Source organism: Ischnura elegans, chromosome 5, assembly GCF_921293095.1.
Source record: "Ischnura elegans chromosome 5, ioIscEleg1.1, whole genome shotgun sequence".
Taxonomy (NCBI): Eukaryota; Metazoa; Arthropoda; class Insecta; order Odonata; family Coenagrionidae; genus Ischnura; species Ischnura elegans.
In genome coordinates this window covers 63867393-63890266 of record NC_060250.1, presented here as the reverse complement: position 1 = coordinate 63890266, position 22874 = coordinate 63867393, and the positions used below count along the sequence as shown (strand labels likewise).

At 37.5% G+C, this 22874-nt stretch overlaps 1 protein-coding gene across 2 annotated transcripts in view; it reads right to left on the bottom strand.

The window, feature by feature from the left end:
• LOC124158979 (diuretic hormone receptor-like) overlaps nucleotides 1-22874 on the bottom strand; it is a 532792-nt gene that overhangs the window by 330476 nt on the left and 179442 nt on the right. For both annotated transcript variants that reach the window (XM_046534429.1, XM_046534430.1), the window contains exon 3: nucleotides 2762-4126. In XM_046534429.1, coding sequence (XP_046390385.1) covers nucleotides 2762-3290 — 529 coding nt within the window. In that variant the 5' untranslated portion in view covers nucleotides 3291-4126. The remainder of the gene's footprint in view (nucleotides 1-2761; nucleotides 4127-22874) is intronic.

Below are 22874 nucleotides of genomic sequence, written 5' to 3'. Positions count from 1 at the left end.
CTCTGTAAACCCATTTAAATGCGCGGTGGGTGTCAACACATGTAGAGGCCGACTTGAGGATCCTCTTTTGTAATATTTTTGGGTGGTAGGTTTGTTTCTCTCTATATCTCTCCAACCTTGAGTTTGCGCAAGGGTTGGTGTTTGTCTGCTGGTGTGATGGCGCGATAACAGTCGCTTAACCTTTCGTCAGGCGCAATTTGCCTGATAGACACAGATGTGAAAAAACATTATTATCGCTCCGTGGTACACCTTTGGAATTTAAAGCACCATTATTAGTGCAAAAGAACACTTAAATGATATCTTATTTTCTATGTATATACCCCTTCACACATCGCCATACGGCTTCGGACGGATCCAGCAAGGTGCGATTTAACGTGCTCTTTAGGCTATTAAGCATTATTATATGTAATACAATTTAGCATGTGAATTTTTCAAGATCAATTTTAATTCTGCTAACTTATTTACCCTATAATGCTTTTATCTTGCTTTATTGTGTCATTATTTTGCATAACTATGCTAAATTATCCGCCACTGATCTGTCAGCCTAAATGCGAACAGCAAAAGGCTGCATAGAGTGTATCAAAAGAAATAGCTACCATAAGCGCCAAGGGTCTATGCCGCCTAGAGGCACGGAGAAAGATAAAAAAAAACACTCGCGCTGTGCCTGTCAGATCCATTGCGCCCGACGGAAGGTTAATGGATCGGGAAATGTTGGGTTGGAAAAGAAGAGCGCCAGTCAATGTGGGTAAACCCATTAAATTTACGTTCAGGGTGTGATTAAAAATACTTCGGCCAAGTCTCCGTGCCGCTTTCTCTTTCCTCACGGCTTGCGTGTGAATGGCGTTTCTCTGCTCCAACCCATTCCGCGTTAACCTTATCTCTGCTCAAGGACGAAGGATTTTTAAAATGACTTCTCCCTTCAACAGCGGAAATACGTTCTACCAAAATCGTGTTAATTCTTACTTTGAAAACACCGGGCTTATAAAATTGAGAGATTTAATGATAAGTTCGAATTAACATTTTTGTGCACTGTTCCGTTTAAACTCCAGTGTGGCTTTTCGGATGGAATGACTCATGCAATATTTAGTACAAGTACGGAGTTGAAATTCGATTATTTTCATATTAACCATGAAATTATATGAGGGAATGTATAGTTCCAAATAACGAGAGAGATGACGTTAACTCTTTAGCAGGCGATAAATTTGTTAACTGGTTGATATCAGGTGAATCGCTGCTATTTAAACGATTTAATTATGTATTTTGATTAGCGATGAAGTTTGCTTCCTACTGACTGCCAGTTACCACTACCACTACCAGTTGACTGCCAGGCCACGTGCCCCCCAGACGTTTAAAAAAATAGACAAGATTGTAAATGCGGTTATCATTACGTTCTTTTTTGTGTTTTACGGTACCTCGATAATTTAAGTCTTTAGCCCAAGTAAAGGAGACAGATTTGGTTGAGAAGTAAAGTCAAGAGAACAGCAGATTTGTCGGTCATTGATCATTCGGAAGTCAGCGCTCTTGGAAAAGCATCGCTCAAATGGAAAGGGGCTCGTAAGCTATCGTTATTATACATATATGTAACTTACTAATAGTGTCATATGAAAATAAAGAGATAATTTCGTACAGTAACTGTTGTATATTGATTTTAATCTCATATTATGTTATTTGGAGGAGGCAACCGAGAGCTAAATGCGCTATGAGGGAAGGGTGGAGAGAAACCCAGCGTCGGCATTAGCCTGCTCTTAAGGAAAGGCGCTAAGGGGACCACAGCTTAACGACCCATTCGACGGACGGAGTTTTGCGCTTGAAATGCCCTCCTCATACCATTCAAGCAGGGATCGGGCTGTCTCTGAAAGTTCTCCTCCACCGCCGGGATTGGAACCCGAGACCGCGGCTTGCACTCAAGCCAACACTCTAGCCACCACACCTACCCGAACCCCTTTAATGTCAAATATGAGAAGACCGTTTGCCTGTCAGTCCCTTGTGCCCCCATCCCCCAGAATAAAATCCTGTATCCGCCCTTGACCTAGCCATCATACCAACCCGATCCTCGAGAAATTCATCCAAATAGGGTAGTTTCCTTCATCAAAGAAAACGAAAGACATTGATGGTGATTCGTTACCCTCCATTAGTATATTCATAATGTACAAATTATTTGGTTTTAGAAATCCCACTATAGACGAATGTAAATGGTCAATTTTAACCTCATTTGAAAAAGGCCTTTTTGGTGCCGGTGATATGCCACTCCACGTGACATCACAGGGACCTAGATGCTATACAAGTAGTCAGGAGGTTTACATAGCCTGAGATTGCCAATGCATGCATGTGGCACAGAGCTAAGAGAAACATCTTTTAATAATCACTCATCAAAGATGCCTATGGCTGGAAAGTTTCCTTCATTTGATAGGGTATTAATAATCCTTATTTAAGCCAAGCGCTACCTGCTATCAGCATGCATCGTAGCGGCGCTCATAGCCTCGCACCAATGCGGCTTCACACAGCGGCAGCCAGAACCAGAATGACGTCACACGGGCTTTTCCAAGCATTTATACTAATCCGTCGCGTTAAGCGCGCCTGAAAATTTTCACTTTTCATTTAACCGCGAAAAATAGACATCGTCATTTAAAAATCTAAAGGCGTGAAATGCGTACTACAGGAGTAATAATCCCTCGATTTATGCAATAAAAGCGAAATAAGAAACCACCCTACTCTCCTCTAGAAAGGAATTTAAGTTGTAAACAGTTCAAAGATAACTCACGTGTGGTGTCGTACTTGATCCCGTTGAGCTCCTCGAAGCAGGGCAGTACAGCGAGGGTGGAGGCTGGCGTGGTGGGCCAACAGAGGAGTCGGTCCCAGCTGCGGTTGCAGAACACCGAATCTTCCCCTTGAACCCCCTCCAAAGTCTCTCGCCACAGCAGCGTTGGATACGGCTCCACCTCGAACAGAATCATGCAGTCCAGCTCCTTTTCATGCTCATCGCGTGCCTCAACATGGTCCGCTATCGGCGGCGGCGACTCGGACGCGTTGGGGAAGGACAGGGGCAGGGCCACTGGAGGCCTCTGGGGGCCGTGGTGGGAGTGGTGGTGACCGTGGTGATGGTGGCGGGAGGTCCTGGAGAGGGCGTGGTCCCTGTGGCCCACGAGGGCTCTGCTAGCCGAGTGGTGGCGGCTCCTCACTGGGTACTTCCCCTCAAACCCATCCTCTCCCTGTGCCAGCGTGGGGGAGCACATATGTAGGGCTATCGCCACTACCAAGTACGAGGCTATGTTCAGAGAATTTGGCCTCATCTTGCCCCAATTTTCTTTTCATAAACGTCACTATAATTGGGTTTTTAATAACCCAGAAAATTGATTGGGGTATGTAGTCGTTGCCTATGTGAGTAGATAGTTTTCACTTACACGCGAACTTGTCATACTGTTTGTTTTAAAGAGAATATTGACCAACTGCGCTCTATAGACGAGATTTTGTGTTTATGGTGTACTACTCCCGGTCCATGTTCTTTGTTTATGCGAGTTGGTTTCTATATAATACCTGTAAATGTATTAGTTGAATTCGTTCTCTTGCTTATCAAAAGTAACTTCGGATTTATCCTTTTACACTAGTATGCTTCTTGCACTTAATAAATGTACTAACTGCCTAAATTCACAGAGCGTCTGTATTCCCGATGTTTGAACCGTTATTGTGTCCGTTCTGGCCGAAGTAGTCTACATTAATGTGCACACGAAATTTTCGTCACTGAGAACTCTGTACTCCGTTATTTTTTCGAGTGTACATGCAGTCTCTATACACTGCCGTGTTTGATTGTAACTTATGGTTCCCTCAGGCAGCCAAACTGTTTTCTGTTTAACTCTAGTATAGACATTGAATGAAAAATTGGTTTTTAAATGGTACTTTGTTCTGCTTTTGGCACATGTGAAATTATGTTTTCGTCACTGTCCTCTATGGGTGACGTACGTGTCTCCCTTGGGTGAATAAATACTTTGAAGTTTTTGTAAGGGTCAATCAGATAATATCCGCCAGCGACGGATGGAGTCATTTGTTTTCCATCACCCTCTTCCATATTCCTCCCAGTATCCTGAAGCGTTTCGCTTGTCCACCTGTTGCGGGCGATTCATCTGTATACCTGCAAAAGAGAGAGATTCGGGATTAGTCACTCTCGAAAAGAGGCAGTGATTCAAAACTGCGCTTTTAATTATTTATCACCACCTTAAAAATCTATAGGTATATCCTTTGATAGTTGGCCTTTGCTAAAATGAATATTTTATCTACCATTACTGGTATTTTCGCTATGATGATATGGGTACTAGGGAGACATTTTTCTAGGGACGAGACATAATATCTGCTGTTAGAATACCATTTTAAGTGCTAACAGGTATGCCAGCACATCAAAGACGGATGTCATTTTAGAGAAAATCCTGTTAAAATGCAGAGAAATGGTATGCTAAGTATTTTCCTCACTTATAAGGTTAAATAAAAAATCCGTTCATGGAAGTGGCCTCCCGTGTTTCTCTCCAACTATTGACTTGTTACGGTTTTATTTCAAATGTAGTAAGAATAATAGCAAAATATGATTCGTTTTTGATAGAGATCCGTGTTCTTATTTGTATTTAAGGAACGGATTATTTTCTTGGAGTGGCGGGCTAATTCACTAACTGCATCACTTAACATCGCGTAGTCCATACCAAAGGTTGCAGGACCTTGAAATTTAAAATATATGCTATATGTTGTATCACGACATACTGAAACGATTTCGCGGGATTCTATTATTGTGTAATTTTTTGTAGAATTTTTCCTATTTTAAAAAGCATGTCTTTTCACATAGAATTTTTTTGTTTATTCAAATTGATTTCTCACCAAAAAATATTTGGGATGTGCAATTAGTCTTTCATTTTTCTTTTCGATATACCTCTTTAATTTTTTTATTTGCTGGTTTTTAAGTCAAATATCATTATTCGAAAAAAAGACGAGGCAATCAGGGCCAAGAATTTTGTAGCATATGAAAGTCAGGTTAGATAATTATATTTGGATTAGGCTCTCGAAAGTTGATATTTGTTTTTATCTTCCATTTTGATTTTCAACGGTGAGTTCTAGAGGCTAATGCGCACGTAAAAACATCTTTCTCTTATTTAATTTCTATTTAATTTTCAAATGGATAGGCTTCAGAGATTTCTTTGGTGTGTAAGAACTAACGAAAGGTCCTTGGCACATACTTATGCATACACATACATAGTAATGTATAACGAATCCATGCTCGAGTTATCAATGACATCTATATTTGTTTAATAAATGATTACGGAATTGATTATTTACCTTCAATCGCGACCTTAATATTTCGACCGATAAATACTTGAATATTTTCCTACCTACTATTTCGTATTGTAATTTTAGGCCTTAATTTATTCTTGATTACAAATATTTCCTCCATTGCCAAAATCAGGCGCCTTTGTTTAAACTAAACATTGGCGTTTGAAGATGCTCGAACACTATTATTCACATTTTTCTCTTCACTCGATAGGTTGTTAATCATTGTGCTGATGAAATAATAAAAACTGGAGGCTGTCCTTTGTGGGATAAGCCCCATAATTAGCTTCAACAGATGCTACCATATGATTCGATTTTCTTCCATGGTCTTCAGGCAACAATGGTGCGAACTAAGTGGTAATAGCATTTCGAACTTGAGCGGGAGCTTATTAGCGCACTTTGGGATGCAATTCATCATCTTTTGGTAAGGCTAAATGATGAGATTTAGCCTTTTCGCCTAAGGGGTGGCTTAAACTTCTCAATTGTCGTTTTCTCGTATTGAACGTTGAATGAAGGAAGTGTTGTAGCACCAGAAGCTACGTAAGCTAACAATGTTAATCGTACTGTGGATACATTTGAAGTGGCAGGTAACCGTAAAAAACCTCCCCAGCGACGATAAGTCATGCATGCCGTAGTTTATACCCAAATTTAGTAATCTTAAATGTGTTACGGTTGATGTGGCAATTATTTAAAGAATGTTTGACTTTCATTTCCCGATGCAGTATATTAGGTAACATATTTCAGATTTTGCACAATTCAAGATGCAGTCAACGGCGGGGTTTATGAAATATTTTAGGTCGAGAAGCAAGTTATCTTATTATTAGTGATTGATTCTCTTGGTTATTATCAGTGGTGTTTAACATCCAGTAAAATACATTGATTTGATTGTGTTAAGGCGTTGGATATTCTACATGAATTCACATACATTGAAAATGAGCATTTTAAACGAAAATAAATATTTTTAAAATTATAGTTCCCCAAAACTGCTTAACGTTATCGTAGAGAAAGGTTTAAAAAAAATTCACCCATGGCGTTTATATTTTAAGACCAAATTCCCTTATAGTTACCCTTTTACTCGCGCCTACTCAGTTTATATGTATAGATTACATATAAAATTTCCAATACTTAAAATTTTATTCCACGAATCGAAATCCCCTACAATCGAGCAATTAAAAACTAATGGGATATCATGAAGTGAAGGCAGAATATATCATTTGATTTTTCAAATGTGTTGAATAATGTTCTGGTTCTTTGGTTTTCATCCTCTGTGGCCGAGACACATGATTGGACGTTCTATAAACAAAACGTGTGCACAATGAATGGTCAGAATTGGATATTCCTATGGGAGTATTATCAGTTATGATATTATGTTATGGTCAAATGCATTAAGTCCTTGACTCCTTTTCATGCACTTAAAAGGTGTGCTTTTAGTTGCCTAAGAAATGGTGGGAGTCCCCTGAGACTAAAGTGAAATATGGTGCCATATATCACCCACGAGTATCTTATCAGATTAATTCATATGATTTATTAGCGGGCACCCCTGCCATGTTTCCCTGATGGACCATAAAATATTCGCTACCGGAAATTTTCGCGCATTTGGTGATGCTATGCTATTTTTGAATTTCTACCTATGTAAAGTTGCGGCCATAGAAGATGCTGCTTAACTAGCTTAATGGGAATATGTACGATAAGTTTCGTTTGATGAGTGAAATTTTTTTTCGGCTTAATACGGCCAATTCATCGATGGGGTTCGATGTCAGGTATAGGCATCGATTGTAGAGAACTAGCTGGTCCGATGTCGATATTTCTTTTAGGAGCAATGCTATGGAGGGACATGCACTCCCTTTAATTCACCATTGACTTTGTCGTTGCTTGGGTGTCATAATCATCATTTGATATACTTAGAACTCTCGGAGATCGACAACGACTGCGGAAAAAATTTAACGAGTTGCTGATTGCGGATGAAAGTTGACGATAGGAGCTCTTATGGCCAATTATGAAACCTAGCGAATATTATTTACATGAAAATTGACTAGGTGTATGGAGTCCTCATAAATATCACGCCAGGAACATCGAGCTGGCTACAGGTTAATATTTCGAAATGTTTTCTCACTAGTATTCCCCTTTAAATCCGTATTTCGAGATTTTACAGGGAAACAAATTATGTGCTATTATTATGAACATTTCAAATTATTGTCTCCTGGTTGTACTTCATCCACTGACGATAAGAATTGCTGGACGTTCTGTGGTCCTTTTCTGGAGAATGCGTTTGAAATTCATAAATATTGAAATATGATCTTATGGCGGCGATGCCGGTTTGAGATTAGAAAACTAAATAAAAATATTTATAACTGAAGTAAATTGTCTCGAATTGAGGAAGGTGGACGTAATGGCGGATGATGAAAGACGCCAGACATGACGTTCAAGAAAATGTTTACTGTATGCATTTCATAGTGTAGTTTACCAACTGATTGTCATTATAATTGACTTTCCCGGCAAAAATTACTTGAAATTGCATCAAAAATTCCGATTTTTATACCCTGGCTTTTATATAAATGCTTGCCTAAAAATAGGAAAAAGTGTAATTTTATGTTGGAATGTACTCGTTTTTTTGTTAGGAAACCTTAGATGCGTCTAAATGTGCCATGAGAATCTTAATGAAAATAAGACTTTTACGCGAATCGACACTTTTTTGTTCAGTTTTGAGAAAACGAATACTGAAATTGAAGTCAAATCATGTAATTTACATGAAAATGGTTTATCAGTCTCTTCATGAAGTTTGAAAATGCATCAATACATAACCATTGAAATGTCCCCCTTCTGAGGTTATTTTGCTTTTTAATATCGATTGATATCGTGAAAAAAAATCACAGTGAAACCTTATCAAGTAAATTATTCGGTAAAATGTCCACTAAATATTATTAATCACAAATAAATTTACATATCCATAGTATTTATTTAAAATTTGGAAATATATATTTTTCTTTGCACCATATGAAGAAATTCAAATCAATTGGTGTGACCGGGATTTGAACCAACATCTTTCGATCGTCAGTCGGGTATGCTACTAGTAACACCACCAAGATTTTTTATGTTTTCTTCATCTTGTAATTTTCCGTTTGAAGTAATGAATGTTGAACTCTATAATACATTCTTATCCAAACAATTTGATTGTGCCTTAGGATTTTACCCACATAGGAAAAAGTTGAGGCAAGCACGCTGTCCCTTAACGTTAAATAAAGGCTACACGCTAGATTCATATTTAGAAGCTTTGTTTTCTTCGGAAAAATTGGTCGCATCGCCTTTAAAATATCAATCTGGGTTCATTTTCTGGCATTTGACAGCCTAGGTAAAGAATAAAGAGAACTACGACCCTTCGTGTTTAATCAAGTAATTCATTATTTAACTAATTGAGTAACTATGATAACAGAAGAATGTGCTCCAATATATCACGGACGTTTTTCGACTGAAGACATTAATCTTGTTGTTTATATCCTTTTCCAATTTGCCTCAGTATAACATATCAGATATCTCTGTGTTGACTTCCATATAGGCGGATTTCCTATTCATACCATATCTTTAACTCGTCTCTTACCTTTTTTATAGGCTAAATGTGAATGCATTCTCGTACTTTCACTTCTTTTTTTATTTTATTTTGTAAATGAAAATGGGTTTAACGGCAAACGGAAAAATTAGGAGATTTCCTCATTTTTACCTTTCTTGTTTGCTGGAAAATGATTTTAATCCCACCTTTCAGAAAAATGAGATTATAAAAATGGAGAATACAAATATAACCCGTTCCATGTTTTCATTTTCATTAAGTTGTTTTATTATTACTTGAGTTATAATAACATGATTTCCCGAGATAAAATTTTTCGAATTTGCCTTTTAATCTTGTTATCTTGTAGTATGAGACGAGGGCTTGGGAAATTTGTACTCTGACTCTGATTTGAGATGTCATTTCTTGGCGCTAAGGGTAATGTGTTTTACACGGAAAGGACCGAACCTCTACCATTGGGCATGTATTTAATCATTAAGTAGCCCTTGTATGAGAACATACGTTCCATTTTAGGATAGAATGGGCATAGAATCCCATTAGTTACAATTCTTTTCCTTGTGGCATAGGCGGTTGCGATGGTATGCCTTGTTCGTTTTTGGTATCAGAAGGATGCTTTGAATGTTTAGTCTTTACCTTCATTCGAATGACAGAACCTTTTCACAACCATCCGCACTATTTCGCTGTACACTTTGCATTAGCTACTAATTTAAAAATTTCCATGCTTTTCAAAAAATTGATTTTCCAATATTTTTACGTTTACTTAGACTATTTGTTTTTATAAATATATTTTTATAGCTTTTTCACAGTCTTTGACTGACGAGAAATGGCTTAAGCCCCTTAACTCCTTTAGCTTAAGTAGATGAGTAAATAGGTAATCCAAAGCATTGTTTTTCATGTGAACATACTAACTTTGAACCTTACATGCTCCTAATTCTGAAGTCAATTGGATTTTATATCTCTGTAATCGTTTTTGTTTTGTCGTTTTGATTCTTATACCCCTCTCAATTTGCTGTTTATCTTTAAGCTACCGTACGTAAGCAAGGAAATTTGTTGTTCCAATATAGCTTTTCTTTGAGCAACATTCACTGAGAACATAATCTCTTGGCCCATGGCAACCAATCCTAATACCCTTAATATTTATCACCTTGAGCCTCTGAGAAATTTTCTCCCATATATCCGGCGGGGCTTACAAAACCAAAGACCTCATTAAATTTAAATCATGAGGAAGATATTCCTATCTTCTCGGTCCATCTTCATCCCAGTCGGCGCCTTATCCTCATCCTTATTCTATCCTCCATCATGCAAGACGCCTGCTACGTGTTGGTCCCTCCTTTAATAATTGCCATGAAAAATTACGCCAGCGATTCCGTTTTGAACCGGCATGTGATAATACAACCGTAAGTTTCGTATTTAAACTTTGTAAAATTCTGCTTTAAGAGCCGGAAATCATCATCAAATTTCATGCTAGGCCTCTTTGGATGATACAAACGGTTAAATTAACTTCGTTAAGTTTGAAATATTAGTGTTTAAAGAATAATATTGAAAAGTAAATGTCGGTATATCGAGTCTTTAATAGTACTTCAACATTTAATCCGTTTATATTTAATTTTATAAATAAATGCATAATATAATGCATAGTATTGGACGGTTTGAATCCAAAATATCCTTGCGTCACCGTAATAAAATAAATTGTATTTTATCGTCGAAATGATCATTTTGGGTAGTGATAGAGAGGTGTACATGCATTATAAACAACGAATAATTCGCGCTCAGACCTTCTTTCTATCATTAATGCTTAAATTCCAAAATTTATTTCTTCAGCCTACAACGTTGGCATATGTTATTAATGATGGGGTGAAAAGTTACGCGGTATGTTGGACCACAGCCCTTGTTATCAATTCTACTCATGGGGAAGTATTCCCTTCCACTCGGCTCCCCTTCATTTTCTCTACCTCCTATCGCTTCAATCATCTTTCCTTTCTCTACCATACCGTCCGCCTGATGCTTGTTTTGTCGAGCCAAATTCCAGGTCCGAATATTAATACGCGTCGGTTCACGTGTTAGACGGAGTGGAAAGGAAGAATATGAGAAAGTAATAGGGAAAGGGAGTGAGGGAAGACATTGAAAGACGTGCGGGAAAGAAGGTTCGATGTAAAAAAGCAGAAATACGAGGGCCCCTTGGGTTAAGGAAGACGATAAGCGTCAGGGCGAGGAAGGGATGGGAGGAGATTAAGGTATAGATTGTCGGAACGCAGCGGGAAACGGTGAGGGAATAAGAAAGTGGGATAAGCAAGGGGATTTGGTCCCAGTATAAGGGAAGAATGATGAAGTTGGTAGTCTAACACTATACGCGAACCCAATTCTCGTTGCTATTCCCTATGCTCCACATAGCCAGTACCTTTTAGAATGTATTGTAACGTTTGATATTTATTTTTATGTTTAGTTAATACTTCTATTGATTTAATGCTTATGTTAAAATTGATGTTTATGTGCAATGAAGAGGAATGGCAGATTGACAAGGGATTGATGTGGGATGAGAGGGGATTGTTGTGTGAAAGCCATTGAGAAAATATTTGGAAGGATGGAGACGAGGAAAGAAATTGTATTAGAAAAGAAATAGAAAATGTTTTGGAAGAAAAAAGTGTCTGATGTTACAATCTACTTTTACTATCAATCCATCTACAGGAGTTCTGCACGCGTTTATTGTGACCTATTGTTATTATAAATGTTAAATTCTTCTATGATCAATACGCTTTAAAGGAAGCTTATGCGCTGAAAAATTTGCCTATAATATAAATTTAAATCTAATTTATTTCTAGATCAGTAATGAGCGAATACTTTTTTCCGATTACCATGATATTTCCCTTAGTCGAACCGTGGTTAAGAGGCAGTTCTAATATCCAGTAAGATCCTTAATTGGGTATTAATATTTTTATTCTGATTTTGCCGTTCTTTTGATTTTTTAGTGTGATGAGTTTTCAATACCCTATGGAAATTGCATGTATCATAAACTATTGAGTTTTTGTATTTAAGGAGGCCTAAATAATATAAAGCTCAGCAAATAACAATTAATGAGAAACTTTGTAGAAAGCTGTGTTTTGCAAGATCCGAGGGAGCTGAATACATTTTTTTTCTTTTCCCTTTTGCATTGCCTTGTTTTCAGTTTAACCAGGTATTGATTTAAGTTTCCAGCATAAGATTTGTTTTATGTAAAATTCTTTAATTGCATCTAACACCGGTCAAAATCGTAACATCACACAGGCGTTTAGTGTCACTAAAGTGGAATTTTAAAGTAATTTATTTTACTTTACACCTGTTGCATGCGATAAATAGTCTACTTGGTTTTCTATCCTTAATAAGGTATTATTATATCTAAAATAACACTGAAATACGATGATAGCTGTATATTTTTCGACTATTTTTACGATTTAGGTGAATATAACATGATACGAGTGATTGTATGAAACAAAGTTTCCTTACTTTTCAGGCTGAATAGAAATATTGTACACAGTGTACAATCCGTCATTTCCGACAAACTGTAGGAAGAGTTAACTTAGCGTGTCTTGAACGAATTAGAGTTGTACTCGCCATCATATCGCTTTCAAATGCAAAAGTGGCCGGACAAAATTACAAATGAGGAGTTGAAAAGCCAAGAGATATGACTGATTTTCTTTCTACATAGAGTTAAGTACAGAAATTGATAGATGAAATATATAAAAACTTGGTGGCCAAGGGAGACGAGTGAGTGCCTGTTGTGTGCTGTTATCGAGTGGCAAATCAAATGCACTACTTAATATTCAGTCTATATAATATTTTTTCTTTACCGAATTTCTGTACCTATCTCTGTTCAGAAAAAAATCACTTGTCCACTTTGGCTTCCAATCCCCACATATCAGGATGCACAGCTTCAAAGTAACGCGACGTGAGATGCTGAACGACCATTGCCAAATCCTGTAAGTAATAAGATTCTCTTTTCTCAACTTCCTGCTCGTCCTGAAAAGACTTTACTGGTGAAAGGTCTTTGGAAACGTTATTATGTGTTGACGTTCCACGCTATCTTGTCTCTCATTTAGATTATCAGATCTGACTGTAGCTTATCTCCATACATAATGGAGTGCGTTAACATAATGAAGGAGACATAATGGATGGTACGGAACAAAGCTAGAAGTAATTATGGAGATAACCTTTTATTTCACGAAAAATGGATTATATATAAGGGTGGGCAGAACTCCATGGTGTTTTGAAAGATCGTCAATACATTTCATTGATTTGAAATCACCATAAATCAATGGAAATGCTTCAGTTTTTCCCTCTCCGTATTTCAGATATTCGTTTATTTCTCGTTTTCCAAATGTTTTTCGTGTTTTGTTGTCATTATTTTGTTTTTTCTCCTAAAATTGAACAAATGCTACATAACGAAGATTAAACCAGGCCAATTAATTTGGAGGGGGGATTTCTTTTGAATATTGTAAATTGTCGCTATATCCGTGAAAGTTGCTCACGGTTCTTTATATCGTCATTACAGAACCAGGCGAGTTTGAGTGGCACGCAAGGGTGAATACGTATCGATTTTGAACGTTTTCGTGTAGACAGTGCCGTTTAATGTAATCAGAAGCCTTACATAATGTAATGATGTGGTATTTATCTATATTAATTTTTGCTTTCGCAATTATGTCCCATCAACAGGCGATTTCTATCCATTCCCCACATAACTGTGATCGACCGCAAAATCGGCTTCTTTTCTCTTTTCTATAGTTTGAATAGTTCCTACTCCTAACGTTGTCTGGCAATGCAGTAGAAAATTGTACATAAAGTATTTTAGGAGCTATCAAAATCATTCCTATGCATGGCTATACATGCGAAGAACATATTAAAAATTTTATCACGTAACTCTTCTTCCATTGCTCTTCCTAGATATTTATTTTCTGTGATTTTCCCTGTTTTTAATATACACCGTGGAATTTTTATCTATGGAGGGTCCTTCATTTATCCTTGTAGTTATTCCTTCGTTTTGATGCTATGCAAAGTAAATACTTCTCCGAGGTAGCTTCCCAAGAGAGAATCGCTTCTCTATTCTGTTGAGGATCGGTGTTCTGTCCCTCTGCATTTTCATCTTCATCCATGCGAAATTCAAAAGTTTTGTTTACGCATTAGCAAAAGGAAAATAAGGGGAAGGAGATGAAGGTAAGACAGGAGTTGGGATATTTTTGTGTTCGAGGTGGTAATAAACTGAGGGGTTGCACTACTTGCGGGCATTCTCAATATCCCTTTTCATTGGATAAGATTAGTGCAGGAATAGCTACTTATATTTGAAACATATTCATAGGAGTTGCTTGACATATGTGCGGTAGTAGTGTGGTTGGTTAGGTGATGATGTTTCAAAAAAGAAACATTACAATAACGTTCTTTCAGCATTCCTTTGCACATTTTTTGGGCCCGAAAAGTAAAAGATGACGTAATAGCTACAACTTATGTCCGTTATATTTGCCTTGCTGCAATTTTTAATGAACCAACAATTGCTAAGGAGAATTTTATTTTTTTTTTATGCTGTATGCAACCATGAAAAATTTAACCCTCATATGGATTCGCCGCGCCTTTGCGGCGCTCGTGGTTTTAGAAATGATGTAAAATTTTTCCATTCCAATTGATCATTTTGAAATTTTCTGAAGTTTAATTTTTTTCTTTCTTAGCTTACAAATCTATTTTTGTTAGCATAATTAGGATAGTTTTCATTTTATTAGCCCCTATGAAAAAAGTTACGTCGTTCGATTTACTGCGGCGCCAAGAATTTCGCCGTTGATACGTCGGGCACTGCACCCTCAATCCTAACTTCAAAGTTATTATGTTTCATATTGAATGCACTAATCTATTTATAACCATATTATTTATAATTTTGAAACTTTATAACCAAAATTAAATTGTTTAATAAAAGGAAAATAATACTGCACCAATTTTTCTTCGTCTTTTAGCTAAGAGTCATGACGTTTGGCTATTTATTATGTTTATTGACAAAAATTCATTTCTTTGCAAGAATTAAGGCTAGCCAAGGATGTTTTTTCCATGGCCTACGACTTAGTTTTTTTTCGGTACCTTCTCCGCTCCGCGTCCCTCCTCCGCCTCGGCGTACCTGCTGTGGCGATGGTCACCTTTGGGGAAATGTCAGGGTCACTATGCATAGAATTATACCAAGCAGCAATTCTAAGAAAATATTAACACAATGTATTATCCGAATTCGTAAAATAATGCTTCTTTGCCTTCGTGTGAAATTTCTCGTTGAATGAGTTGCGGCAATTTGGCAGGCAATTCAGAAGTTTCACCGATCACCGTGAAGAACACATCGCACGGTTACTGTTACCGTCCTGTGCCTCTCATTCGAAAACATTCCTTTGTGGCTGCGATAGTCTACTCAAAATTGTTGTCGTTAATATTATTTTCGATTATGTCACTGTTTACCGCTGGATTGAAATCTAGTTAAGTAAATGATTGTGCGATTTAAGAGAGTTTCTTTTTCTAGAGAATTAGTTGAGTATTTACGTGAAAAAAATCTTCTCATGGTGAACAAGTAAATAGACCAATTACCACGTAAATATATTTCACCTTTATTTGTGTATGCACAGATTTTTTTCGTCCGGTTTTACCTAACGTGAAGGGGTGAATGAAGAGGAGACAGGTGGGTAATGCTAGGGAGGTTGTTTTGAGGTGAATGGGTGGAGATATATGGTGATGTGTCGACAGCCAAAGATCAGGGATTACCGGGATCATTAGTGGAAGAAAATTTGGCATATTCTTTCCAGCTTCTCTACTCTAGGTTTATACTCATTTATGCAGAGCTGCGTACTTTTTCATGAAAAAATAGAAAAGAAATCGCTGCATTAATTTTTTTGAACTTCACCTATACCACCGATATAGAGAGCATCCTTTAAGAAAACAGGAATAAGAGGTGGAAAAAGTCATCATCTATGGTTGAGGTGGGAGGCTGGACGTATCCGAGGATCCAGAGATAATCTTCAAATCCCCAAAAGGGAGAGACCACGTGATGTAGGGTTCCCGCGTTGTTGTGAATGTGTTGGGCAGAGAGGTGGCACAATATATTTGTCGTAGTGAGAAACCCTTCTGAGGAGTGGAGCCGAGAGGTTCTTTAGGGAGACTAGAGTTTCGGAAAGGACTGACTTGGGTCCCTCCGATCGGAAAGAAATATTATACCGAGGAAACCTTTTTTTCACGTTTGTACCTATCGCTCGGAAATGGATAGTAGGTTCTCACCTTTTGCTAAAAAGATGAATTATATGGATTTCCTCGAATGCTATAATGCATGAGATGTTGAGGAGAACGGTAGATGAGGCCATAGCTGTCATCGCGGGAGAGAAGGGACGGGAAGATGCATGAGAACCAGGCGTTAGCCCGAGCTCTTAACAAAAGAGTCCTGGGGAACCAAAGATTCACCAGTTATCCGAAGGATAGGCAGTGGGCACCAAGGTGGGGTTGTTTTATAAAAGTCATGCTATCGCCAGCATTTATTTTCAGAGCTAGTGACTTAGGAACTACACTATTAGGTTGCCTAATACCCATAATTTAAATGCAAGATTACGTATAGTCATGAACATGTTCAGATGAGTTCGAGAGTGGAATGTGCCACCAAGACGTCGGTGCAGCTGAAGATAATTAATTGGTCCCTGCCTACACCACATGAGTTCATTGAGGGCTCTTGGACCATAGACTCTTGTTATCTAATGACGCTTGCCATCTCCTAGTTCCTCTTTTTACTACATTTCATATTCGAATTTACAACCACATGTTCTCTTTAACTTTTCATTTTTTAGCCTGTTTCCATTATATTATTTAAATACGATTTAAACGATATAAACGATTTTTGTGATAGAATTACTCTGTAAAACATGGAAAGAGCGGGAGAGATTTTAGGATATCCTAGGATTAGGATATAGGGACTGAAATTATTTCTTCTTGAAAAGTCTTAACGGAGCCATTTTTTCAAAGTGAATTTATTTTATTGAAGGTGTATTATTACATTTAAATATAAGAATTGACTCAAAATACCTCTTGTCTCTAAAAAATAAATATATACGTTTCAAATTGAGCTTTTAAAATTAGCGGTTAAGAAAATAATTGGACGCAGTGGGTGAATTTGGATCATTTGGGTGAATGAAGATTTTTTTTAAACACGAAGATTAAGAAAAGGTTATCCTGCGGAATATGTATCCAGATTTCCTGGTATTTGAAATGAGAAAGGAGAACTTAAAGGAATGATTGCCAGATGTCGTGCTTTGCGGTCGTAAGTCATTCACGAAAGTTGAGCGTCAGTAAGCTGGTTTGACCAAGGTCAAGGGTCTCCTCGGAAGAACGCCCTAAAATACATCTGACGGTCGACGGAGCGTCAAAAGCGTGCGAATGAGGAAGTACTTCGTTTAAAAGAATGTGCGTGGAACATGCCGCTATGCGGTAAAGCAAAATGTTGCCAACTGCTGAATGAAAAGGAGGCCTGAGTCAATGAAAATTCGGTCCAGGAGTTATAGAATTGGAGTGATGGAGGTTTACACCGGCAAAGATACCTACGTGATGTTGAAGTTCAAACTCGAAATACGGGGGAAAAGGGAAAAAGAATTTTTTCGACTCAGAAAAGGATATTTTTCGATAGCTGAGATGAATGGAAATAATCACCGGGCAATAATATTGAATCATATCAAATAACAGTGAGCCGTTTGAGTCCTTAGATGCGTCAAGACCCAGCTATGCGTAAAATGTATTATTTTATATCTGATATACCGTGTGAGGTAAGGTATCCGATGAATAATGTATATGGCGGTGGAATTCATTTTCAACTTTACATGCGTAATTCTATGTGGGAAGAGCGTTAGTCAATGGTTTTAAGTACATTGTTCCAAGTAAGCCGATAGAACTCGGTAGATAGCCTTCAATAATATTTGAAACTCAATCATCTGTATTTTCAAAGACATTTTGTAAACAGAATAATTTATTTATTTAAAATTTTAGGAAGGACAGTCCATTTGAAATAATTTTATAATATTTGAGGTGTTTAATAAACCAATAAATAATAATTTCGGTAGCTGCATGAAATAGTTTTGACTCTCGCATTTGGGCAGAGTTTTTTGGCCACTGGTATTAGTGGGTTTTTAGGACATCCCACTTATGTAGGCATAGTAAAATTAGCTTTGACTGAATCATTACTATTCTAAATACTATTTCACATGAAACGAATGGATTAATTTCGAACTATAAATTGAGAATAATTTATTTTTCTCGCCATATTTTGCTCTGAGTTCATTTGAGTTCATCAAAAGTTATGTATCATTTTAAATAAATGTATAGTGTAAGCTTCCAGAAAAAGAAATATTTTGTTGTAAGACTGAAGAGCGAGATAAAAACCACTTATCCTATTGATAATTTCGAGGTTTAAAAGAAGTAGTTATAAGAAGCAATCATTTAATGCACTTTTCCAATTGAGGGAGCTTGAAAAAGAATTCTAGGAAAAAGAATGTGACATATTCTGAAAATGTGGGAAAATGCCACTTATGGTATCTATTAATTCATATAATGTTCATTTTTGTTACCTTGTATTTTTGTCATGATTTTTTCTCAGCTGTGAGCCGAGTTTAGAAAATATTGGATAAGTTTATGTAAGCATAAACTGCACTGTGGCAATGGTGTAAATGGTTTAATTTTATTTTGCAGTGTTAATATTTAAAAAAATGGGTGGCAAATCTGACAAAGAGGATGAGATATTTTAAATTTGGTGCAACACAAGGTTGCTGAAAGTTTTAATAGATGTTTGACAAAAAATTATGCAGCGAAGCCTACGAAAACGCTGGTATCTTATGGAAATCTGGAGGATTCAAGCTATAATAAAAGAAGTGATTGAAGGAATAGTGTTTGACAATGAGGTAAGAACGATTTGGAGTATATTATTTATGGGTAAATTAATGAACATTTTATGAAGGGTAATTATAATTACGTAAACCTGCGGACTTGTAATGACATTTTGGGTGCATTGCTTGTGGCAGTATTTTATTTATTCTGCCAGTAGACTTCGTGTCCGTTCATTAGAATTAATTTGAATTTGTGACTACCTTAACTTGCTGTCATAGAGATCGAAGGAACTGTTCACCAAATAGTTTTATTCCGAATGTGATGTAGGAAACTGCCGCGGTTGATTCGGATTGGATAGCGTTTATTTCCTTGTTTACGCAGAGGTCAGCTTTATTGGGGTATTTTTTCCCAGATGGGCAGAGGTATTTTCTGGGACTGTTAGTGAACCTTTCGTTTCATAAAGCGAATTCTATTCCGATAGAATTGACCACCTATTGTCTAGAATCCAATTGAACTGCACATATTCTATAACAAAGATGTCTTCCGATAGGAATTAGTCGATTATTTAACATTCCTGCTGGGGTATTTTATTAGTTTCCAAATTAACCGGTGCTTTTTATGGCCCTATCTTTTACAGGGCTGTTATTTACCAGTAATAGCTGTTTTTAGATTTGTTCCTGTGACCCTCACCTCGTTTTTCATTCGTATCTAATCGATTCTTTTATTTTATTCCTAAGTGATTTCCGTCGATCCGAGTGGGCCAGGTCACGCCCTTTCACTTTGAACACGCAATCCGCTCCTTTAGAAAGCTTCCTCTCCTTATCGGTGGCTCCTTGTCTGACACGCATTCAATAAACCTATCGCATCAAATGGTATTGATCGAGGGAAAAATAAACTGAGACACTATACAAAGAGCTCAAAAGAATTTCGTTTAATCACATTTAAAAGGAAAAATTTCCAATGAACGTTGGTTTCCGCTGGGCATGTGAAATCCCTATATATTTTAGATTTTTGAACGCATTTGTCACTTCCATCGAATAATTTTGCTACATACCAACCGCGCGTATTTATTGAACTCAACACGGTTTTGCCAATGTTCCAACCGGCGAAATTATTGACATTTTTCAATTTCAATATTTCAGCTCTTAACATTTCAACTTTCGGGTAGGCATCACGCTGCAACGCTGGTGAGGCTATTGTCTCCAATCGGTATCACTACTACTGCTGCGTATTCTATCTCATAGTTTTCTCTGTTCAGTTCTTATCGTCTGCTGTAGGCTTCCCCGTGTTCCCGGGGAAGGCGCTGGTAGTCTCCCGGCGTCTTCCTTCGCGGAGACTCATGGCAAAACCAGAGCAGTTGACGAATAAGTGACCCGAGAGGCAGTCTCGCTTATCTCCCTCCCCGGCGTAGCTGAGTGTTCCGCCGGACTCTGCATGCTGCTCGACTACCCCCTGCATGCTGCTCGCCGTTTTCAACGCGTTCTCACCGCTGCACGGCTACGATTCTCCTGACCTGTATTTTCAGGCTTCTTTATTATTTTTTTTTCATTTTAATTTTTCATTATTTTTTTTAACTTGCTAAACCGCATTAAATGTGGGAACTGTCTTTTTTACCCTTTATACAGTCCACTTGATTATATCTTTTACCCCAAAACTACGGCACCCCAAAAAAATGACCAGGTGAGATACAGGAACTTCGCGAAAGTCTTCCAACCTTCTTCGAAAACGTTATCACTTTGAGTCCGCACCACTGAACTCAGGTGCGTAGTCACACTGGTGAGAGGTTTTACTCCAGCTAAACTCTCTTGAGGGGTTGTAGGGCAGCCATAGCGAGACTTAGTAGACTTTTTTGAGACACCGACACGAAATTTACTCTCGCGAGGCTACTATACCTGTTGTAGGTACGTACAACAGAAAGCAGTGAGAGGAAACATAATAAAGATACACTTTTGTATGTTCCACAGAAGTTTTAATAACCGACCCAGGTTTCGACAGTACACTATGTCATTATCAAGGTGACAAAGTGTACTGTCGAAACCTGGGTCGGTTATTAAAATTTCTGTGGAACATACAAAAGTGTATCTTTATTATATAACCTGTCACCAAGTTCCACCAAGTATCGCCTTCCAGCCTTAAGTTGATCAGTAACCAGTGATTTTCTGATACCCACTTCCTTAAGAAAACCATGAAATTGTTTTGAGTTTAGCGGTCTATGAAAGCGATGAAATAAATATGATCAGGTACCATGCCGATGACGTTCGTACTTCCATATTCCGGCATAAATTTAGTATTTGTGGAAACGCCTTCGGTGATCTCGAAATTGGCCCTTAGAACTGCGGACCGTTTAAACACGTGGGATATCCCGCGAATTTCGATTTTCTTAGCTAACATAATTCTGATGAGAATGCTACTTGGAAGGCAAATTAATATGATCTAATCAGGCAGTTGTTGGTTCTCAAAATTTATTCTCCTCTAAATCATTTTTTGCACTTTTAAGTGGGAGTTGACCTAGTTTGAATGGCCCGGACATTCCTAAAGCCTGGCTTCAATTGCTAACGAGCGCGGTGCATAGCGATCAGCATTCCATTGTTTTGAGTTCAGCGGTATATGAAAATGATGAAATAAATATGACCAGGCCCCCTGCCGATGACGTTCGTGCTTTCATATGTCGAAACAAATTTAGTAATCGTGGATCAATCCATCTTCCGGATTATTACGGTGTTGGTTGTCAAAGGTTGACGACAGTTTCGCTGAGATCCCACCAGGCCTTCAGGTCAAAGTACAGATTTGGAAATTTTGGTTGCGTTTATATAGCCCTCGTTCCTGCTCTGTGATTGGCTGGTTCCTGGAAAACTCTCTTCGAAGAGTTTATCAGATGATATTTGTCTTCCCTGTTGAAGTTTCTGGCATATTGTTGACCTACATTGACTCCTTTATCAACCCGATATAATTTATTCTTTCCGCGATGATATTTGCTTCGTCAAATTTTTGTGTCTTGTACGGCTACGCTTCAGGCATGCTCGGCGGCAGATAATAGGCTGATTTTTTTATTCTGTGTTGATCTCTTGTGTTCCTGTTGGCGGATCTTCATGGACCTGCAAGTCTAGCCGATATAGGTACAGTTCCGGCGAGACTATCGTCAACGCCAATGCGGTGAAAACCCGAAAGAAGAAGAGATCCACTAATCCAGAGCACCACGGAAAATTACGAGCCGTAAATTCAGTATTTTCCCGGTGGCAAACCCGAATAGCTTAGTATGAAAAGGGTAGCAACGGCTAAATTACAATATCTTACTTCACTTTGATATTTTTCAATTTAAAAGCGGATCGTTAAGAAATGCTATCGCCTTCAAGAATAATTTGCCCTTGGGTGAGGAATTCTGTCGGTTTTTTTGTATCCAAGCGTTTCAATTTTTATCGTTATAGCAATATTATCACATTGCTTATTTAGGTACACGCTGCGGAGTGGTAGTGGTGACGATTATTACCTCGAATGACAATAGATTTCATTGTGACAAATATTTCTCGGGTTTGCATCCAGGTTAAAGCTTTTATGTAAGTTTTTTTTTGCTTACATAAAAGCTTTAACCTGGATGCAAACCCGAGAAATATTTGTCAGACGTAGTCACCAGGAAAAACTTAAATCGTTTATGATTTCATTGTGGTTATTTTTAATACGCCTGCGAATATGTTTTTATATTTTAGAATAAATCTCTTCCCTTTATTAGTTTTATCACTCTTTATAGTATTTGTTTATGAAAAATACGAACTAGTTTATGATGACTATTAATCTAATTTATAGAAAAAGTTATAACTCAGCGGTGATTCAATTTAAGCAGCTGGAATTAATGTGTTTTTATTATTGATTATTAATGAATGCACATCGTTGTTTATGTTTGTTAAAATAATAGGTGAAATTGAATTTTTATGCACGTTCAAATATTTGTCGACTATATTTCTATTGGATGTCGTTAATGAAATATGAGGTGAATCTGCTTTACATCAAATGACTTCTCGGTATTGATGGCCATACTTTTTCACTTAATACGTTAACAATAATTGCTATGAGGTGAATTTCTAGAATAATATCTAACTACCTCAAATATTCCAATTACGTTAGCAAAATAAATTTACCACAGCCATGTTACCGATAAAGATTTAACAAATAC